Source organism: Ovis canadensis, chromosome 7 (genome assembly GCF_042477335.2).
Source record: "Ovis canadensis isolate MfBH-ARS-UI-01 breed Bighorn chromosome 7, ARS-UI_OviCan_v2, whole genome shotgun sequence".
Lineage (NCBI taxonomy): Eukaryota > Metazoa > Chordata > Mammalia > Artiodactyla > Bovidae > Ovis > Ovis canadensis.
In genome coordinates, this window is record NC_091251.1 from 34029948 (window position 1) to 34050964 (window position 21017).

A 21017-nucleotide genomic window follows, 5' to 3' on the forward strand; every position below is an offset into this window, starting at 1 on the left:
CCTGTCCATCACCAACTCCCGGAGTTCACTCAGACTCACGTCCATCGAGTCTGTGATGCCATCCAGCCATCTCATCCTCTGTCGTCCCCTTCTCCTCCTGCCCCCAATCTCTCCCAGCATCAGAGTCTTTTCCAATGAGTCAACTCTTCGTGTGAGGTGGCCAAAGTACTGGAGTTTCAGCTTCAGCATCATTTCCTCCAAAGAAATCCCAGGGCTGATCTCCTTTAGAATGGACTGGTTGGATCTCCTTGCAGTCCAAGGGACTCTCAAGAGTCTTCTCCAACACCACAGTTCAAAAGCGTCAATCAATTCTTCGGCGCCCAGCTTTCTTCACAGTCCAACTCTCAGTCACCTGTAATACCTATGAATTTGGGTGAATTTTTCTCTCCTTGAGGTTCCTAAAATTATCCTGAGGTTCTTGCACCTGCCAAGAAGGAATCTTTCTTACTCACCAGGTAAAGCTGATGGGAACCCTGAAGTCATCATACCAGCTTGTCTTTCCAAAGAGCTTTATGGCTTCAGGAAGTCAATCTTAGTTCTTTAAAGCTGTCTGGTCATATCTAATTCTATGCCTGTCTCTCTCAAATCTGACAATCCAGTCAAAGCCCTGGTAAAGTAACCAATGTTTCTAATTGTATAATGTTATAGGGAGAACAGATTCTTATTGAATTTATACAGTTAGCTATATTGCCATGAAAATAAGAATACTCATTGACTTTCCACATACTGGAGACATCAGAGAGGGAGAAAAAAAAAGATAACCGTTTCATCTTTGTTAAGCAATTGTAAACTGTTATAACAGTGTTTTGTTTTGTTTTGTTTTTGGACTGGCAAACTTATGAATGCATACCATAATTTCTAAAAACATACATTTCCTCATAATATAATGCTTTTTTTCAATGTGGTACAAGACATGTTTTTAATAAATATAAACCTGTTTAGTTTTTCTGTAATAAGACAGAAGATTTAGACTTGTTTAGCAGTTAATGTTTCAGTATTTTATCTTACTTGGAAGTGATAAAGACATTGAATGAAGCCCCATCATTTAACTTAGCAAAACTCCGAAGTTTTAAATTACTAAAAGATTTGGAGAAACTTTTTTTTTTTTTGTCACCCTAGCACCAGGGCCATGCTAATTTTCTCTGTATTATTCCAGTTTTAGTATATGTGCTGCCAAAGCAAGCACTAGAGAAACTGTTTTTAAGTAGGCATACCATAAAACATAACGATCATTGAAGAGTTTATTTAAAAACTCTTGTCCTATTTACATTTATTTAATTTTGCTGTTTCCAACAATTACTGTTTGAATTACTCATAAAAACTTGATGAGACATTAGACAAAGTCAGTCATCATCTCAAATTATTTTTCTTGCTGACCAATTTTGTAACAGAGGTAACATGATCATCTTTGATCTTTAGTAACTTAGGTACAACGAAAGATTATTCTTAATTTTGATAACTCTAAAGACATGTCTGTATTAATTAAACTGACAAACATAAACTAGCTTTAATACTGAGTATTTTCTCAGGTCACATGAAGCTGAAATTCATTTGGGCTAGTTTCTATTATATTTCTGAGAACTTAAATAAGCACCTGATTTTCCTTAAGTCAGTTAAATAGAGCTCTTTTACAAACTAATGTTGGCAATACCATTTGGAGGTAGAAAATACCACATATCCATAACATATGTGTATAGATACATGTGCATACATGTGTGCTAAGTTGCATCAGTCATAATCTGATCTTTGAGACGCTATGGACTATAGCCTGCCAGGTTCCTCTGTCCATGAGATTCTCCAGGCAAGAATACTGGAGTGGGTTGCCATACCCTCCCCCAGGTGATCTTCCTGACCCAGGGATCGAACCCCCATCTCCTGCATGGCAGGTAGATTCTTTACCACTGAGCCACTGGGGAAGCCCCATATAGACATATACAAATAGACAAACAGACACAGAAACCTCATAGTCCCAATCTAAAATTTCAGCCATGAATTGGGTATAATAATACAAACCCCACCTAACTGGATTTTTGGCAGATGGAACAAATCATGTGCACATGGATTTCCAAGAAAAAAAGAAACTGCAAATCCATCAGTTAATCATCATATTGAGCTCCTATCTTGAATGACATTATTTATACAGAATCTTGGAATATATTAAAGGTTAGTGAAAAGATGGAATTACAAATAATTACAATATAGTATGATGACAAAAGTGTGTACCACACAGAGAAAGCTGCTTCAAAGTTGGTAGAGGGCTGCCAGGGTTGAGCTAAGTCTAAGAGGGTAAACAGACGGTCTCCATCTGGGCACACAATAGAACAGTGAGCAGAGGGAAGAACATAGTCAAGACTTGGGGTCGAGAAACAAATGAATCCTTGGAGAAAAGAGAGGACTTTTGTATGGGTAGAGCCTAGGAGAGACAGGAGATAAGGCAAAAGAGGATGAGCCAGATTTTCAGGTGCATGACCCAGATCTTAAAGGACCTTAGGTATTGTGCAGAGAAGAGCAGACTACATCCAAGGAACCACTGAAGGATTTTGTGCAGAGGAGTAACATGATTAGATTCACATTTGCCTGAAGAAAAGAGCATGACATTTGAGACAGGGAGATAAGTCGGCAGGCTGAGCACTTTTCCAGGCCAAATAAGTGGTGGCCCAGAATGAAAACAAAGTTACAAGGTGACAAAAACAAGGAAGAGGAAGAAGCAGAGTCAGCTGGCCATGTGACTGATTGACTGCTAAGCGGGAGAAATATAGTTTATCTACAAATCAAAATTAAAAGTGTTTCAAATGAAAAATGTTTCTTCTTAACTGTCTCCAGCATTTGTGATGAGAAGTTTATACAGTGTGTTCTATTTCTGCCTTCCACATCCTCGCCAAATCCCTGAGATGTTGAATGGGTCTTTGGTAGGAAGTTTTCCTTCGGGGCGTTAATCCACCCAGGATGTTGCTCAAAAGCCTTCTCTGGAACAGAAGGGGATTGAGACCTTGGGGCAGCCTTATATAAATGAGAATCACAATCCTTTGTTCATTTAGCAAATATTTATCAAGGGCCATGATGTGCCTGATACTGTTCTTGGCCCTGAGAATTGGGGTATGAGATAGCTTTAATCTTTCAGGCCTGGGCTGGAAAAGTAATGAGTTTTTAGAACTCATTTTATTTATTAATTTTCAGTTTGGCTGCTCTGGGTCTTGGTTGTGGCACACGAACTCTTCATTGTGGCCTGAGGGCTTTCTCTAGTTGTGGTGCACCAGAGCTTCTCATTGTAGTACGCAAATTTCTCTTGTTGCAGCTTCTCTTGTTGCAGAGTATGGGCTGTAGAGCACACAGGCTTCAGTAGTTGCGGTGTACTTGCTCTAGAGCTCTCAGGCTCAGTAGCCCCACAATGTGAGACCTTAGTTCCTCGACCAGGAATTGAACCTGTGTCCCTTGCACTGGAGGGCAGATTCCTAACCAGTGGCCAGGAGGGATGTCTTGTAATGTTGTTATTCAGTTGATAAGTCACGTCCACCTCTTTTTGACCACGTGGACTGCAGCACACCAGAATCCCCTGTCCTTCACTATTTCCTGGAGTTTGCTCAAATTCTTGTCCGATGAGTCAGTGGTGCTAGATAACTATCTCATCCTCTGCCTCCCCTTTCTCCTTTTGCCTTCAATCTTTCCCAGCATCAGGGTCTTTCCCAATGAGTCAGCACTTCACATCAGGTGGCCAAAGCTTCAGCTTCAGCATCAGTCCTTCCAATGAATATTCAGGGTTGATTTCCTTTAGGATTGACTGGTTTGATCTTGCAGTCCAAGGGACTCCCAAGAGTCTTCTCCAGCACCACAATTCGAAGTGCTCAGCCTTCTTTACCAACCAACTGTCACGTTCATATATGACTACTGGAAAAACCATAGCTTTGACTATATGGACCTTTGTCAGCAAAGTGATATTTTTGCTTTTTAATATGCTATCCAAGTTTGTCATAGCTTTCCTTCCCAGGAGCAAGGGTCTTTTAATCTCGTTGCTGCAGTGCCCATCTGCATTGATTCTGGAGCCCAAAAAAAGAAAATCTGTCACAGCTTCCACTTTTTCCCCTTCTATTTGCCATGAAGTCATGGGACCAGATGCCATGATCTTTGTTTTATTAATGTTGAGTTTTAAGCCAGCTTTTTCACTCTCCTTTTTCACCCTCATTAAGAGGCTCTTTAGTTCCTCTTCACTTCTGCCATTAGTGGTATCATCTGCATATCTGAGGCTCTTGATATTTCTCCTGGCAATCTTGATTCCAGCTTGTGATTCATTCAGTCCGGCATTTTGCATGATGTACGTGCATATAAGGGCTTCCTCTGTGGCTCAATAGTAAAGAATCCACCTGCAATGGAGAAGCAGCAGGAGACTCAGGTTTGATCCCTGGGTTGGGAAGATCTCCTGCAGGAGGCCATAGCAACCCACTCCAGTATTCTTACCTAGAGAATCCCATGAACAGAGGAGCCTGGTGGGCTATAGTCCATAGGGTCACAAAGTGTTGTACACGACTGAGGTGACTTAGCACGCATGCATACACACACCTGCATATAAGTTAAATAAGCAGGGTGACAATATACAGCCTTGATGTACTCCTTTCCCAATTTTGAACCAGTCAGTTCTTCCATGTCCGGTTCTAACTGTTGCTTCCTGACCTACATAAGGGTTTCTCAGGAGACAGGTAAGGTGGTCTGGTATTCCTATCCCTTTAAGAATTTTCCACAATTTGTTGTGATCCACACAATGAAAAGGTTTCATGTAGTCAATGAAGCAGAAGTAGATGTTCATCTGCCTTTTCTAAACCCAGTTTGTACATTTGTAAGTTTTCAGTTCAGGTACAGCTGAAGCCTAGCTTGAAGGATTTTGAGAATTACCTTGCTAGCATGTGAAATCAGCGCAATTGTACAATAGTTTCAACTTTCTCTGGCATTGCCCTTCTTTGGGGTTGGAATGAAAACTGACCTTTTCCAATCCTGAGGCCACTGCTGAGTTTTCCAAATTTGCTGACATATTGAGTGCAGCAACTTTTAGGATTTTAAGTAGCTCAGCTGGAATTCCATCACCTCCACTATCTTTGTTCATATAATTCTCCCTAAGGCCCACTTGACTTCACACTCCAGTATGTCTGGCTCTAGCTGAGTGACTACACCATTGTGGTTATCTGCATCATGAAGACCTTTTTCTCATGGTTCTTCTGTGTATTCTTTAATGGGTAGGACTTAAACGGGGCTCCTCCAGGTAGCATAGCACAGTGTGTTCTGTCTCCCCTGCTTTCCCTGTGTCTTCTGTTTTTCTCTTCTCCCCCACCCCAGTTCAGGAGCCATGTTTAGCTAACGCTGAAGAATTACTCAGCTCTTGTAAACTGCTGAGCTGGGTGTTTGGGTTTCTTGGCTCAACTAAGTACTAGATGGTGATTCAGCAGAAACTTCAGGTCCAACAATTGGCAGGGAGGGATAAGAATAAGAGGGAAGGGTAAGAGGGAGCCAGGAAAGGAAGGGATGGGGGTGGGGCAGTATGGGCAGGAGCTCAGCTGGAAGTGTCCAGGAAGAGCTGTGTGAATCAGGATGTCCACAAGCTCCAGCACAGGGGTGCACCCCTCCTCCGCTGCTTGTTTGTCCTTGGAGGTGAGAAGCCCTGCCACAGGCTCAGCACATCTGTCCTTAGAGGGGCTTCTGAGATTTCCAAAATGATGCCAGTGCTTCAAGGTGAAAAGAGCTGGAGAAGGGAAAACGTGCTGTAAGCGTGGTAGGCAAGATCTATTTCAAAGCCCCAGTATGCACCTTACCAGAGCTGGAATCAAAGCTTGTTGATAGGAAAGAACTGCATTTGATGTTGTTATTGCTTGCTTTTCTCGTTTTTGTCTTTCACCAGTCCTTCACTCCTGTGATAATACCAACCTTTGTGGTAAGTAGGCAGAGACGTGAGATTTTATAATAGCTCCTGAGCCCGTATGGAAAATGTCTTGACTCTGGGTGAGCCCAGGATTTCAGAGAGCTGGCTCTGTGTCTCCCTACTGGTACCTCAATTTCCTCTCTGAGGTCCGTAAGGAGGAAAGATAGGCAGGCCTGTGTGGGCTGAGCTGGAATCTTATCCGAGTCTCGGGGTCGGGTGCCTTAGAGCTCAAACAGGGCTGCGGTGTTTTCTTCTCCTGTCAGTGCCTTCCGGCAGCCGGCCTTGGTTACCTTCTTGGATCTGGAAACGGCTGAAGTAAGGCAGGCCAAACGAAGCAGCTTTTCCAAGATTAGAAACACGTGCCCAGTCCCATCTGAGGAGCCGGGTCCAGCCTATCACAGAGCGGAGCGGAGCCACACCCATGGCGGCAGGCATTGAGCTCGCTGGCTGGGGGCACCACCCTGAGGACCTGTCGGAGGGGCATCACCTTACCCCTTTTGCTCCTGGTCCAGAGGGAGGGAGTTGGGGAGCAGGCCAGTACATGGCAGGAGGCTGCATGCCCCAGCAAAAGGTGAGGCTAAGAAATCAGCGCTTCTGGCAGGCCCATGACCCAGGTGAAATTTACCGCTACATCAGAGGGCTAGGGAGCTCCATCCCAGAAAGGTGCTTATTTTGAAGCTCTGGAGGGGAACAAGGCGTTCTGATTTCTACCACTAGCTTCCCTTTCTGCAGCTGCCTGCTTTAGTACATTCCATCTTTCTTTTTTCTGTCCTGACCTTCTTTCTGTATTCTGCTCCTCTCAATCTTGCTCACCCACGCCTGGTCTCTCTCTCACTAGTAATGACGTGATTTGTTCCCCCTCCTTTTCATCCCCGCTGTGTCTCTCATGATCTTTCCCTCTCTCCTTCACCACCTGTCTTTATGGACTTTGGCCACGCTGGACGTTTTTACTGCCTGCTCTCTCTTATCTGAAAAGACAAAGAGAGCCCAGGTTCTGGAAATGCTAAAGGAAAACAAACCTTGCTAAGCTGCCTCTAGCTCACTCTTGAGGAAAGAATGAGCCAGCAATACCAAGAAATCCAAGTGAAGTTCCCAGAGTTGGAGAGAAATGTAATGTGACATTGATAAGGGACCAGAGGAGGGAACACAAGGCAGAAAAGAAAGTCTGCTTGTGGGAAGTAATTTTCCAAAGCGCTGGGGGACCGGCAAACACAAAACCGCTGGTTTCTGAGGAACAGCCATCCTAGTCTGTCCCTTTTTCACACTGGCATCTTACTTCCTGCTGCCCAGAAGGCAGCTTGGCCAGCATCTTCAGGTGACAGACCCAGATCCCCTAGTGGCCGTGGGTACCACTGACAGGAGCAAGGGAGAGAGAATGTAGGCATGGGAGGAGAAGAATGATGTGCATGTGATTCAAGAAAGGCCGGTGTAGTGGCAGAATAAGCAACTGGGAATTGGAGGGACGGGGACCCCAGGGGGTAGTCCTGTGTTTGGCACTACTTAGCTAGAATATTACTTCCCCCACATATAAGATGAGGTTCTGGGTCTCTCTGACTGCCCCTGAGGTTGAAACCACGCCTCTGGGTAGTAGGGTACAGGCCTCTCCCTTCAGCACCAAGACCTGTCTATAAGTGAGCCCCAACTGTGTCGTTCTCAGCACTGCTTTTATAACAGTCAGCCCAACCCCTGGCCAAATGGCTTCTTCCTGACTTTCACCCATCAGACCAGAGCAGTGTGGTTCATAGAGCAGAAGCTGGCTTGACTAAAGGGACGAGAGTGCTTTGGGGATCCATGTGAGAAAGTGCTCATTAGCCCTCTGCTAAAGATACGAAATGACCCATTGCCTGCCCAGCTGAGCAAGAAGCCAGAATCCTGTGTCCAAAAGCAAAGGAGGTCCTAAAGACAGTCATCCAGTGGTCATGGTGGGGATAGCTTGTGCTTTGTGAGTTTTAGGGGGCAGGAGAAACAGCCATGTTATGTACCCTCCCCCATCTCTGTCTAGCATCAGCAGTACTTGCCCACCCTGCTTCATGGGGTTGTCTCCTGATGTAAAAACCCTGATGTTTACTCTCTAGAGAAGCACAGTGGCCCTGTGCACCCTCAGTATTTTCTGAATAGATTTGTCCATCTAGCCATCCTCTATTCAGTACACATTAACACCTACTGTGCGTCAGACTGTTACAGAATCTCAGGGTCACCCTAGCCATCAGAGTGTTGTTAATGGCTGTGTGTGCACTGTTGGCTGCAGAAGAACAGGGAAGTTTCCTTCTTTTCTGGGCCTGATGGGTAGAGCAGCTGCAGCTGCAGCAGCATTCCTTGCTTTCTGTAGGACAGTCCTTCCTGTACAGAATGGGTGGTCCAACCAAGGTATATGGACAAGCTTGAACATCTGGGCTCCTTGTGCAGTGCCTTGACCTTATGTTTACACTCCCGTAGCCCCCTACTCCACTTTTGTGCCCACTCTTCTAGACAGCTTGGGTTGAAGGACCCCAGAGCAGGTGATTTGTGGGTGAGCATCCTGCTGAGAAAAAGGTTGAAACGTGAGAAATTGAGGCAAAGGATCAGGGATAGAGGAAGAAGCAAGAAGGGAGAAGCAATGCAGTTTTGCAGGGTAGGTCCTGATGTGTGATACTGTGGCTCCAGAACCCTCCAAACCGTCCCCTTTCCTATCTTCTCTGCTTTACTGCCAATTGTCAGCATTATCCTGAGCAAAGCATGCCCTTTTTTTGAGTTCCAGTTTCTTAGCTTATGAACAATGTAAGGATAAGGATAACCATGTAACCTTTTGTACAGTCATACACAGGTCATAGAGCATCCTCATGGCATTAAAATGGACCACACTTCTTTCCATTTTACAGATAGGGAAAGGAGGCTCAAAGAGCTTGACTGGCTTGTCCAGAGAGTAAGTGACCACACTGGGCATCATGGCCATTGGGTTCTTCAAGTTCTCCATTGTCTGATTCCTAGTTTGCCCAGGCTGCCATGTCCCTCTGAGAGAGCCATCTCTGCCTCTGTTCCTCAGACCTGCTCAACCCCAGCCCCACTGCTACCATTTCACTCCTTACACAAGCTGCTCTGAGCTCTACTGGCTTGATCTGTACTTGACAGAGACACCAGAAACCCGTGTGGTCTTCTACCTGCAAGGTGTTGCTGGATAGAGCTGAGGGGAAGAGGGATAAAGTCACAGCCCTGGCTCTGTGATGGTCTTAGGGACTTAAGACCAGCCCCACAATCCCCTAATTCATCCTTAGAGGGTTTTCTGAAGGAAGATTTATTTATTTATGTTAAAGATTCACTGATGTTCTGTTTCAAAATGCACTAGAGAGATTGATTTTAAATTGCTTCTTTTACCGGTAGTCTATAATATATTTAATTTAAGGTAAAATTATCTCCCAAATGTTGTTCCTATTCTTTCCTTCCAACTTTTGTAACCCTTGGATCTTGTGCACCTCAACTCCCTGAGTCAGTTGGGGTGGACTCTGCCTGGGGAAGCCACAGAGCGGAGGCGTTGTCCACTTCAAGATAGCACACAGTGGGGCCACCCTTTCCCTTCTGCCGGGAAAAATGAACTTAGACTCTGGACTCCTGAGCATCTCTTGACTCTCCATTGGGACATCTTTTATGGCCTTTGATTGTAGCCTCTGGTCCGTAAAGTTAGGAGACCAACCAAACTCTGGGGACAGAGAACAAAGGACTCACGTCTGTGAACATCTCAGCACTCCACTGGCCTCGAAAGAGGTTTGTAACTCTTGGGGCTGTGTGTCTGTGCGTCTGGGTTGTGCACATGGGCCTGTTGCTGTATGGACTATGGAGGAGGCTGGGGAAGAAGCCAGGATTGATGAAGGAGGACTCTGAGGAGTCTTTTGCCCTGCATCTTTCTGAGAGGAAATGCGCAGCTGGAGTTACCCTAGGGCGAGCCTGTTTACTACTATATTGAATTACCCAGGGGAGAAAGAGAAGGTGGTGACCCTCCAGCTATAGCATCTGGGCCTGTGGAAGAGCTGAGATGCCATCATGTGGTGCATGTGACATGGAAGTTCGCCAACCAGGTCAGCCCATTGGTGACCTCACTTTCGCTGCCTGCTCCCGGTGCTCCCCCCTCCCTCCAACTGGTGTCCTATGAGGCCTGTGACAGGCACTCCTTTGGAGCCCTGGCGTGTGCTGCCTCACGACGGCTCTGCCCCTGCATCCTTGTCTTTCTCTGTGGTGTCTGGCCCTGCATTCATTTCCTATTACTGCTGTAACAAACTACCGTAAGCTTAGTGGCTTAAAACCACACAGATGAGTCGCCTTGCAGTTCTAGAGGTCAGAAGTCCTAAACTCAAGGTGTCCAAGGCTGAGGCCCCACTGAAGGGTCTGTGGAGAACTGTTTCCTCACCTTTCCCAGCTTCTGTATTCTTAGGCTCGTGGCCCCTTTTGCATCTTCAAAGCCAGAAGCATATCATCTTTAAATCTCTCCTTCTCTCTCTTTTTTTCTTAATTGACATATATATAGTTAATTTACAGTATTGTGTTTCTGGTATACAGCAAAATGATTTAGTTATAGATTTTCTTCTTTAGATTCTTTTCCATTATAGTTTATTAAAAGATACTGAATGCAGTTCCTTGGACTATACAATAGGAACTTGTTTATTTTACATATAGTACTGTGTATCTGCTAATCCCAAATCCGAGTTTATCCCTCTCCCCACTTTCTCCTGTGATAACCATAAATTTGTTTTCTATAAAAATATGGAATGTTTCATGAATTTGCTTGTCATCCTTGCACAGGAGCCATGCTCATCTTCTCTGGCCATTCCAATTTTAATGTGTGTGCTGCCAAAGTGAGCACTCAAGCCTTTCTCTGTCTCTGACTTCCGTTTTCCGTTATCACAGCTCTTTTCGTAACTCTGAGCTTCCTGTCTCCCTGTTATAAGGAGGTGGGGCCCCCTCAGATAATCCAGGATCATCTCCCCACCTGCAGATATTTAATCACATTTGTGAAATTCCTTTTGTAAGGCAACATTCACAAGATTAGAAAGTTGATACCTTTGAGGTAGTATGTCTGCCCACCACAGGCCCAGTGAGTTCTGGTGTCTTGTCATGGAGAGAAGTGAACCAGAGGCTTCGTGACTCCCCAGGGATCAGAGTGTGAGCATCAGGGCTGGCCTGGGGTGAGGGGATCAGTGTGAGGATCAGAACTGGCCTGGGGTGAGGGATACCTTCTCTTAGGGAGCAGGAGCTTACCTACCCTCTTCACGGTGGACGTTCCAGATTGGCCCAGGTACTGTCGTGGGTCTGACAAGGCTTCTGCCTCTCTGCTGATCCTGCAGCTTTCCCAGGGCAGAAAGCATTGAGCCCCGCTTCCCCACCTACATGGCAGTTACCAGGCCCTGGGTTCTGGGCAGGGTAAGAGATTACTGGGTTCTGAGTCCCCTCCTCCTGCCTGCCTCATTTTTTTGTCTCTCTCCCATTACCTTGACATTAAGTTTTCGAACGGGGCAGATTAAGTAACCAACCCCTGACTTTAGCATCTTCTTGAAGTCTCATCTTCTTGATAACCTTTCACCATGTCTTTTTTTAAAAAAGTCAGGAAACAACAGAAAAAGAGGAGAAGGTGCCCAAGAAATACAGAGAAATCTGGGATTCCATGGGGCCCTCTAGAGAAGCAGCAACCCTCCACACAGTCAGATTACAATACACAAGAACCCATCTTATGTCTTCCTGTTTATTTTGTCCAGCTAGCCCCACATTATAAAAATTCTCTCTAATGCTAGGATCTTCCTCACTTAGAAGAAGCATCTCTGGGGAATTCCTTGGCAGTCCAGTGGTTAGGACTCTGAGTTCTCATTTTCGAGGGTCTGGGTTTGATTCCTGATTGGGGGAAACTAAAATCCCACAAGCTGTGGGGCTTGGCCAAAAGAAAAAGGAAGCATCTCTGATTTCCTTTGGCTGACCTAGGGGCTCCATGTGGATGCCTGCCAAGCTTCTGTGAAGAGCTCTATTGTCGTCATATTGCTTTGTGATCTTTTAGCTCAGCCATCTCCCCTCTTACAGTGTGAACTTCCTAAAGAGAGGAAGGGACTTGTGTCTTATTTATAATTCCCCCCACCAGGGTATCTAGTAAGGTTCTTTGTAGATGATGGTTGGGTAGATGGATGGATGGATGGATGGAGACTCTCACATCTCAAGCTGCAATTTCCCCTTGTCCCCATCTACATGTGGCCTCCCTGAGGTCACTGTATCTCAAGCATGCAGAACTCAATATCTGGCTGGGAAGAGAGTGAGGACATAGCCCTCAGCAACAGAAAGGGCTCTGGGTATAGACAGACAGAGACAGGATGCCTGAGGAAGGCAGGGTCTTGCCAAGTGTTGCCTTTCCTCACTGACCTTTCCTCTTGGGATGGAAGCTCAGGTTTCAGCCTGCTGTGAGGGAGGCTAACCTGGGGTACCAGGAGACTGAAAGTACCTTCTCTCCCCTCAGTCACATGCTGTGATCGCCTGTAGGGCCAAGGGTCAGACAGGGTGGAGGGGGTGTGCAGCCATTGTCCAAGGAAATTAGTGTCACAGGCAGCCTATCTCCCCCACCCTATTCTCAAGATTTCTCTATTTTGTCTGAGTGAGTGAGTAAAGTCGCTCAGTTGTGTCTGACTATTTGCGACCCCATGGACTGTAGTCTACAAGGCTCCTCTGTCCATGGAATTTTCCAGGCAAGTGTACTGGAGTGGGTTGCCATTTCCTTCTCCAGAGGATCTTCCAGACCCAGGGATCAAACCTGGTCTCCCGCGTTGCAGGCAGACGCTTTACCGTCTGAGCCACCAGGGAAGTGACGTCACTCAGTCGTGCCCGACTCTGCAACCCCGTGGACTGTAGTTTACAAGGCTCCTCTGTCCATGGGATTTTCCAGGCAAGAGTACTGGAGTGGGTTGCCATTTCCTTCTCCAAGGGATCGAACCCAGGTCTCCCGCATTGCAGGCAGACGTTTTAGTGTCTGAGCCACCAGGGAAGCCCAGGGAAGTCCCTATTATGTCTGAAAGATCCCTGAAAAGGCTAGAGGTTAAAGATTAGTTAAAGGCTGGGTTCTTATGGGGGTAGGCTTAGGAAGGACAGAAGACATGCACAGTAAGTTAACTTGACAAATTGTCCTTTCCTTCAAACTTCTCGATGTCCCCAGGAACACTGTGAAGAAGCCTTTCTGGCTGCCCGGTTAAGCTGGCACGTGGGGAGGTGACCACATTTTGCCCTCTCCTCCCCTTGGCAAGGATGATCTCTGCATGATGACATCATGATCTGGTTCCTCATTCTGTAATCCTTACCTCTCCTGGAGTCACAAGGGTTTTGTTTCCTCATCTTCCTTTCATACATCAGTCTCCTTTATCCTTTAGTCATTGTTGTTTGTATCTGCTTGAACTCCAGGGGCCCAGGGGCCCAGCCTTGTACCTAGCGGCCTGGGGAGGAGTTGAGATTACAGGCCTAATTACTTGTTACCAGGCATGTGATCCTGAAATCCTTACTGAATTGAGCAAGATAATGTGTATGTATCAGGACATCTCAGCCCATCTGGAACATTTACAAAATGTTCTCCTGGTTTGGGCACATGAAATCCTTCCTCTGAAAACATGTTTTGATTCTCATATGACACCATCTTGGATAAAAGCTCCTCCACTAGGAATCAAGAGTTCCTGCCCTTGAAGTTATGCTTCCTGCTGCTGTTTTGATACTGTGAAACCAACTGAGAAGGTTCCTGGAGAGCTGGGGAGATCGGTGCCCACTGTAGAATGTGTAGACTGAGATGAGACTGGAGGATTGATGAAGTGTGGCATTTTCTTTATTCAAGTATTAAGTATTTGTTGAGCACCTGCTATATGCAGGCACCAATGATATGCCCTGGCTTCCCTGGTGTCTCAGTAGTAAAGAATCTGCCTGTTAACGCAGGAGACTTGGGTTTGATCCCTGGGTTGGGAAGATCCCCTGGAGAAGGAAATGGCAACCCACTCCAGTATTCTTGCCTAGAGAATCCCACAGACAGAGGAGCCTGGCAGGCTACAATCTATGGGGTCAAAAAAGAGTCAGACACGACTTAGCGATTAAACAATGACAAATGATATGCCCTGGGGTTAAAATTATGAAAAAGTCATAGTCCTGCCCTTCTACAAGGAGACACAGAAAAAAAAAGAGACAACTGTAATACAAAGAAATAAGTGCCAGCCTTATTAACAAAGTGGTCTGGGAGTAGAAAGGAGGAGTGAACTTTGTTCCTTGTCTACAAAATGCAGCTGATACATCTTACCTGGCAGGCACCTTGTTAGGAATAAATAAAATAATAAAGACTCACGGTGCGGGTGACATTTGAGCTGGATCCTGAAAGATGAGGAGGTTCCCAGGTAGAAACAGCACAGGGAGGGAGGTTACAGATGGATAATCATGTCAGGTCCTTACCCCGAGGAGATGTTCTCAGAATCAAGTAAGGTTGGAAAATACTTGGAAAGTAAAAGGACAGTTTCAGGAGAAGGTGTTGATAGAACTTGGTCAGCTGTTCAAGTAAAATCAGAGGCCTGATTAGAGGCTGGAGGAGACAGAGTCTCACTACATGTATGGCTTGTGCCCTGGAAGGTTGAGGGCACATCCTGGTGTCTGTTTCAGGGGCAGGGGAAACAAGGGGATTTTAATTTTTTTCTCATATTCTCAAGTACTTCATAACCATCAGGAAGCTGGGTTATACAGCCCCTGTGCTCCCCTAAGTTGCTTAGGAAGTGTTGCAGTAAAACCATCCTATCACTTAGCTTTTGAGCTCTCGGCCAGCCCTTGGAGGGTCCATGTTGTTAGTGTTTCTATGGGATCCTTGTGACTGCTAGCCCCCCATGCCACCAAAGAAGATATGGGGATGGTGGCAAATAAACATGAAAACATGCTCAATAGCATTAGTCTCTAGGGGAATGCAAATCAAAACCTCAATGAAATGTCACTACACACTCTTTAGAAATGGTCAGACTTTTGAAGCTGACAATACCAAATGCTGCCAAGGATGTATCAAAGTGATATAACCACTTTGGAAAACAGTTTGGTTATTTCATATAAAGTCAAACTACATTCACCATATGACCCAAAATCCCATCCCTGGAAATTTACTTAAAAGAAATGAAAACTCCCCTCAAAGACCTCTATGAAAAAAAAAAAAAAAGACCTCTATGATCCACTCAAAAACTTCTATGCAGGTGCTTATAGCAGCTTTATTTATAATAGCCCCAAACTGGGAGGCACCCAAATGTCCTTTGCCTATTGAATAGAACACTAATACATTCATGTAATGGAATGTTGCTTGACAATAGAAAGGGACTATTAATATATACAGCAACATGCATGGACCTCAGAACCACCATTTTAAGAGAAATAAGCCAGACACAAAAGGCTGCATATTGTATGATTCCATTTATGTGGCATTCTGGAAAAGGCAAAACTTTCGGGACAGAAATTAAATTGGTGGTTTCCAGAGGCAAGGGAAAGGGGCTGACCTCAAAGGAGCACAATATAAAAAAGGATTTTTAGGGGTGTTGGAAATGTTCTATACAGAGGGTATCGAAGTGACTAAACAACTGAATACATTTGTCAAATCTCATCAAACTGTACACTTAAAAAAATGAACTTTACTAAATGTAAACCAGAACTTGAAAAAGCTGAGTAACAAAAGATTCCTCTATACTTTGTTACCCTAAAATCAGGCTCAGGAAGACAACATCCAGGATTCTACCAGCTGCTTAGGGCTCCTCTTGAGCACGCAATATCTTGAGCCCACATTCATGCCCAGATGAGAGGCTGATTTTTTCCCCCAAAGTCAGTGCCCAGACTTCCACACTCACTTCTGACTTCTAAGCCTGAGCAGGACATGTTCTGACCAAGCTCTAATTCGTGGCACGCAGTCTCCACTTGGAACCCCACCTACTAACCCCACCAAAGTTTCAGATGCTGGTGATGAGCCTGTGGCATTTTTGGCTCACCTATTACAGTCTCATCATCAGGACTGAGGAAGGTTGCTGCTTTTGTCCAGACGGATCCAGTAGTCTCCTCATGGCCCTGAGGATATGTTTGGGGGTCTGTCATTGCAGTGCTCCTCACATGGGTCAACTGCTCCAGTGTGCGGTGGGCCACCCGGGTTCAAGACATCTTCACAGCCGGGAAGCTCCTGGCCCTGGGCCTGATCATCATCATGGGAGTTGTACAGATCTGCAAAGGTGGGTATCATCAGAACGTGCCAACCCTTGCATGTACACACCCCCTCGCACTGTCTTTGGATGTGTGCACAACCTGAGATGTCCCAATTCTATCCTTTTCGTATGTGTTATTACTATTTATTCATTTGGCTGTGCCAAGTCTTAGTTGTGGCATGCGGGATCTAGTTTTCCCAGAGCAGGGATCGAACTGGGGCCCGCTGCATTGGGAGCCTTAACTCCCAATGCAACTAGGGAAGTCCTTGAATGACTTTTCTTATTCACTTGCTTGACAAAGGAGACAAGAAACCAATTTCCCCAGGATGGTTGGGAGCTGAGCACCCCCTGGGGTGCCAAATTCTCTCCTCCTTGCTGACCCCATGGTTCTAGCACAGGCAGATGAAGATTCCATATTTCTAAACACTGCTGTTTGTCCCAGCTCCAGGGAGGCTCTTTGTATCTTATATTTTATCTTGTCTGTATCTTAAAATGGGAGACAGAGGAGATTTTTACACATTTCAGAAATTGTTCAGCTCCACACGAGAGAGCTCTACATTCCTGGGGCCCCTGCCAACATTCCCCATTGGATTGGCCCTTTCCAAGCCCAAGTCTGTATTTGGTTTCCATGGTTCCCATGGCAGCACTAGCCTTTGCCTAGTGTCACTGCCTCCTAGAGAAAGTCAGATGACAAACAGGGGGACCTCCCACCTGCCCACAAGCCCTGGAGGTGGTATGGTGTGTCTGGATTTTGATTCCAGGAAAACAGAGTTAAGGTTCAGCTCTATAATGGGCCTAATTATTTTCATCCTTTGGATTCATTTCTTTAGCAGGTGGTATTATTTTGAAGAGTAGAGACTTAAAGAAATCGCTGGGCTATCTTTTCAAAGATATTAGGCTCTCCTAATCTGGTCTCACTGCCTTCTCCCGATCACTCTCATCTCATTATTTCCTGTCTAAATGCTCGATTATGGGTGAAGATATAAAGTATGGTCAGCTACTCTATATCTCACTACAGTCTTAGTCAGCAGCCTTTCCTGAGGACCCCGTGTGTACAGGATACTGTGCTGAGGGCTAAGAAGGCAATTGGAAAGCTGTCCACTGAAGATTCCCCGTCTTCAGGAGATCTATTCCATGAAAAGATAGACCAAACACACACCCTAGGAAGAGACAGGAGGATATTGACAAAGAAAGCACAGCAAGCTTGAGCTAATAGCATCACAGAAGCTTATGTTTGAGTGTCTGTTGTTCTTGCTGCTTCTCCATGAAAATGTACAAACTTGAATATGAGGGAGGGTAGTCAGAAGACTGCCAGTGACTCCACTCCTGCATCTCTGAGTCGTAGTGAGCCAACTCCATTTACCCTGCCCTGCCCAGTAACCTCTCCCAGGCTTTCCTTCCAAGGAACTTTGCCTTTTGAAAAAGGAACATTCAGAGCTGTGCTTTGGACCTGAGCCCCTATTTGGACTCATCATTATCATGTTCTGGGGGGTCCTGAACTTCTCGGCCCACTTTTGGCCCCTCTTCACCAATATGTGGGGTTCATTGGAGACCAGGGACCTGGGGCTGCCGGGCTCTGACATGTGTCTCTCTGAGCAGCCTCCTGTCCGTGTGTCCACAGGACAGTACTTCTGGCTGGAACCAACGAATGCATTTGATCATTTCCAAGAACCTGACATCGGCCTCATCGCACTGGCTTTCCTTCAGGGCTCCTTTGCCTATGGAGGCTGGAACTTTCTAAATTACGTGACTGAGGAGCTTGTCGATCCCTACAAGTGAGTTACAACAGCTCTCCCCCTCCCCCTTCAATATCCAAGGCACCTGCCACTGGAAAGAGGGAGCCAGGTACCTAGTGCCCACTTCTCCTGATAGCCCCCTTCTGACCATGACCTGGAGAAATGGTTCATTTTGAACCATTCAAAATGGTTCAGCCTGAAGAAATGGTTCATTTTCCAGGAACTTAGACCATTTGTTACTCACCCTGAGGAGAAAAACAATCCAGTGACTACCCTGGAGCAGATTACAAGCTGAAAGTGATGCTGAGATAACCCCACTGCCTTAGAGAATGAAATATGCCCTGAGAATTCCAGGTATCTTACTCACCTGTCTTGCAACAGACAGGTCTTTGTCTTGAGGTGTAGGAATTATGGGGGGTGGGGGGAGTGCATTGTGGAGATAAACAGTGTGGAGTGTATTTCCAGCCTAAGCTGTCTTATTTCCTTTCAACTGTCCTCCCCACATAGAGACAAAATCCACCCCCCAAGTAGAGGGAACATCACAGAAGTCTGCAAGTTCAGCTTCCTGCAGAGAGACAGAAGGCACTCCCCAGAACCCCTGACTAGGCAAGTGGTCCCAGGTGCCAGACCTGCCCCCTCTCACCCCTTCTCCCTCTACAGGAACCTTCCCAGGGCCATCTTCATCTCCATCCCACTGGTCACATTTGTGTATGTCTTTGCCAATGTGGCTTACGTCACTGCAATGTCCCCCCAGGAGCTGCTGGCATCAAATGCAGTCGCTGTGGTAAGAAATTAAACTCAAGGAGGGATAAATTAGGAATAGGGACTAACAGAGATGCACTACTATATTTAAAATAGTTAAAGAATAAGGACCTACTGTATAGCACAGGGAAATATATTCAATATCATGTACTAACCTATAATGGAAAAGAATTTGAAAAGGAAGCTACATATATATATATATATATATATATATATATATATATATATATATATATCACTGAGTTACTTTGCCTGAAACAGTAAGTCAACTATACTTCAACTTAAAAAAAGGATAGAAATCAAACTTACATGCCCTCAAAACTAACACCACATTGTAAATCAACTATACTCCAATAAAAATTTAAAAGCAAAAACTCTCATATGCCCTCAAATCAGGAACGGTGACATAGCTTCACTGGTTTAGTCCCACTCACTTTCCCCTGATCCATGACTTTGTGGGTTTGGCAGTCTCAAGTCCTCAGGGCAAAAGCCACATCTTCAGGTGTCCAGAACAATCAAAATATTTACTATCTGCCCCTTGACAGACAAGTTTGCCAACCCCTGATCTGTGGTGGTAGTTTAGTCACCAAGTCGTGTCTGATCCTTTCAATCCTATGAACAGCAGCCCACCAGGCTCCCCTGTCCATGGGACTTCCTAGATAAGAACACAGGAATGGGTTGATTGAACCAGCATCTCCTGAGTCTCCTTGGCAAGCCGATTCTTTACCACTGAGCCACCTGGGAAGAGCTAACTCCTGACGGAGGGCACTTTAAACTGTATATGCGATGATTGTATAAAGGAGATGGGTTCCTCCTCAGAAAGTCACCATCTTGCACAACACATGCCATTTCCCTCTGCCTCTATAACCACACCTGGACAACCTGACTCCTTCCCTCATCAGGGAAAAAGCGTGTGCAGCTTGTGTTCTTTGGGGAAAGAGATCTCGCAGGTCCAAGGCATTGTGGTCCTTGTTAACCTGGGAGAGACCTGGGAACCACGTGGTTCCCTCATGTGGCTTCACCTGGACCACAGCCCCACCCCGCCACTGTAACCACACGTCTCATCTCCAAAGACCATACAGAAAGAGGCCCTGCACTGTCCGTTCACAGGCATCCAACCCTCCCCAACAAGACAGCTCTTCTAAACAACGCCTCCCCCAAAAGTGCTATGTTACATATAAATGCAAATGCTGTAACTCAGGTATGTCCTTGGCTCAGAGAAGGTGGAAAAAGCTGCTCCCCAACATTTTATATCCTTTCAAGACATGAAGACTAGTGTATAGCTTCACCACCTTTTCTTTCTTAGCCTACATAGTGGTTTGTTCTTATCATACCACCCCCCGCCCAATATCTTCTCTTTCTGTGAATTAAGATTTATTTCTGTTTTACAGATGGAAAAGCTGAGGCTCAAAAATTATGAACTTTGCTCAAGATCTCATAGCTCCTAAATGCTAGGCTATGATTTGAACCCCAGCCCGCCTGGCTCACTAGTGTACCTTGTATGCGAGGCCTGGACTCACACAGCTGGCTTCCGGTCCTCACCCTCCACTTTCTGGGTGTGTGATCTTAGGCAAACTACTTAGTTGCTTTGTGCCTCAGTTTCCTTATCCATACAGCAAGGATAACAAATGTTTATTATTTTTATCACCACCACACAGAGTCTTGTTCGTTATTTGTCCCAAACATTACTGACTCCCCACTGTATAGTCATCACCAAGGGAACTGGGGGTGCACGAGGGGCCAGGATACGGACTCCGTTGTCCCTCCTTCCCAGGACTTTAACCCAAGAGGCTCAGCAGGGGTGGGTTTGGGAGGGAGCCTTCTCAGTAGTGACATGCATGTAGAAGGCTGTGAGCTCTACTCACCCTCTTGCTTTCCCTCTCAGACTTTTGGAGAGAAACTCTTGGGGGTCATGGCCTGGATCATGCCCATTTCTGTCGCCCTGTCTACATTTGGAGGAGTCAATGGGTCCCTCTTCACCTCCTCCCGGTGAGTGCCTTCCAGGCCCTTCAGGGCCAGGGACCCCTCTGCTGTGCATATTGCTGTGTATTTGTGGGGGGCTTGTCTCCATCAACGGGGCTCTGTGTGGGCGCCTGGCGGAGGAGCCTGTGCTGCTCATGTGGTGACGCACGACATGTGTGGCTTTACATGTGGTGGCAAGAAGCACCAGCCTTCCCACCTCATGTCCAGAGGAGCAGAGGGCTGAGGAGGCCCGGGCTGTGTGCTTGGCAGCAGGACAGTGTCTTGCCTGCAGCCTCGGAGTCCCTTTTCCACTTGCCTAGAAACAAGCCATGCTGGCTGGAAAGGAACCCCACTCTGAAAGGGACCAGGAGGGACCCATGCCCGGGGCCTCTGGGCTGACCTCCCGTGAAAGTCCTGGGTCCAGACTGCAGGTGAAACTGGCTCATCTCTGAGTGCCCTGAGGGTGCAGGCTCC

General features: G+C 46.0%; 1 protein-coding gene and 2 non-coding genes across 3 annotated transcripts in view; 1 reads left to right on the forward strand and 2 right to left on the reverse strand.

Annotated features, from left to right (window-relative positions):
• Positions 1-21017, forward strand: part of SLC7A8 (solute carrier family 7 member 8) — a 52652-nt gene that overhangs the window by 22295 nt on the left and 9340 nt on the right. The window contains exons 5-8 of the mRNA XM_069597726.1: positions 15985-16110; positions 17705-17858; positions 18480-18603; positions 20467-20570. Of these exons, the coding sequence (XP_069453827.1) occupies positions 15985-16110; positions 17705-17858; positions 18480-18603; positions 20467-20570 (508 nt within the window). The remainder of the gene's footprint in view (positions 1-15984; positions 16111-17704; positions 17859-18479; positions 18604-20466; positions 20571-21017) is intronic.
• LOC138444443 (U6 spliceosomal RNA) lies at positions 1081-1186 on the reverse strand. The gene has a single exon (XR_011258472.1). It is a non-coding gene; the product is annotated as a U6 spliceosomal RNA (small nuclear RNA).
• On the reverse strand, positions 10628-10733 carry LOC138444440 (U6 spliceosomal RNA). Its single transcript, XR_011258469.1, has one exon. It is a non-coding gene; the product is annotated as a U6 spliceosomal RNA (small nuclear RNA).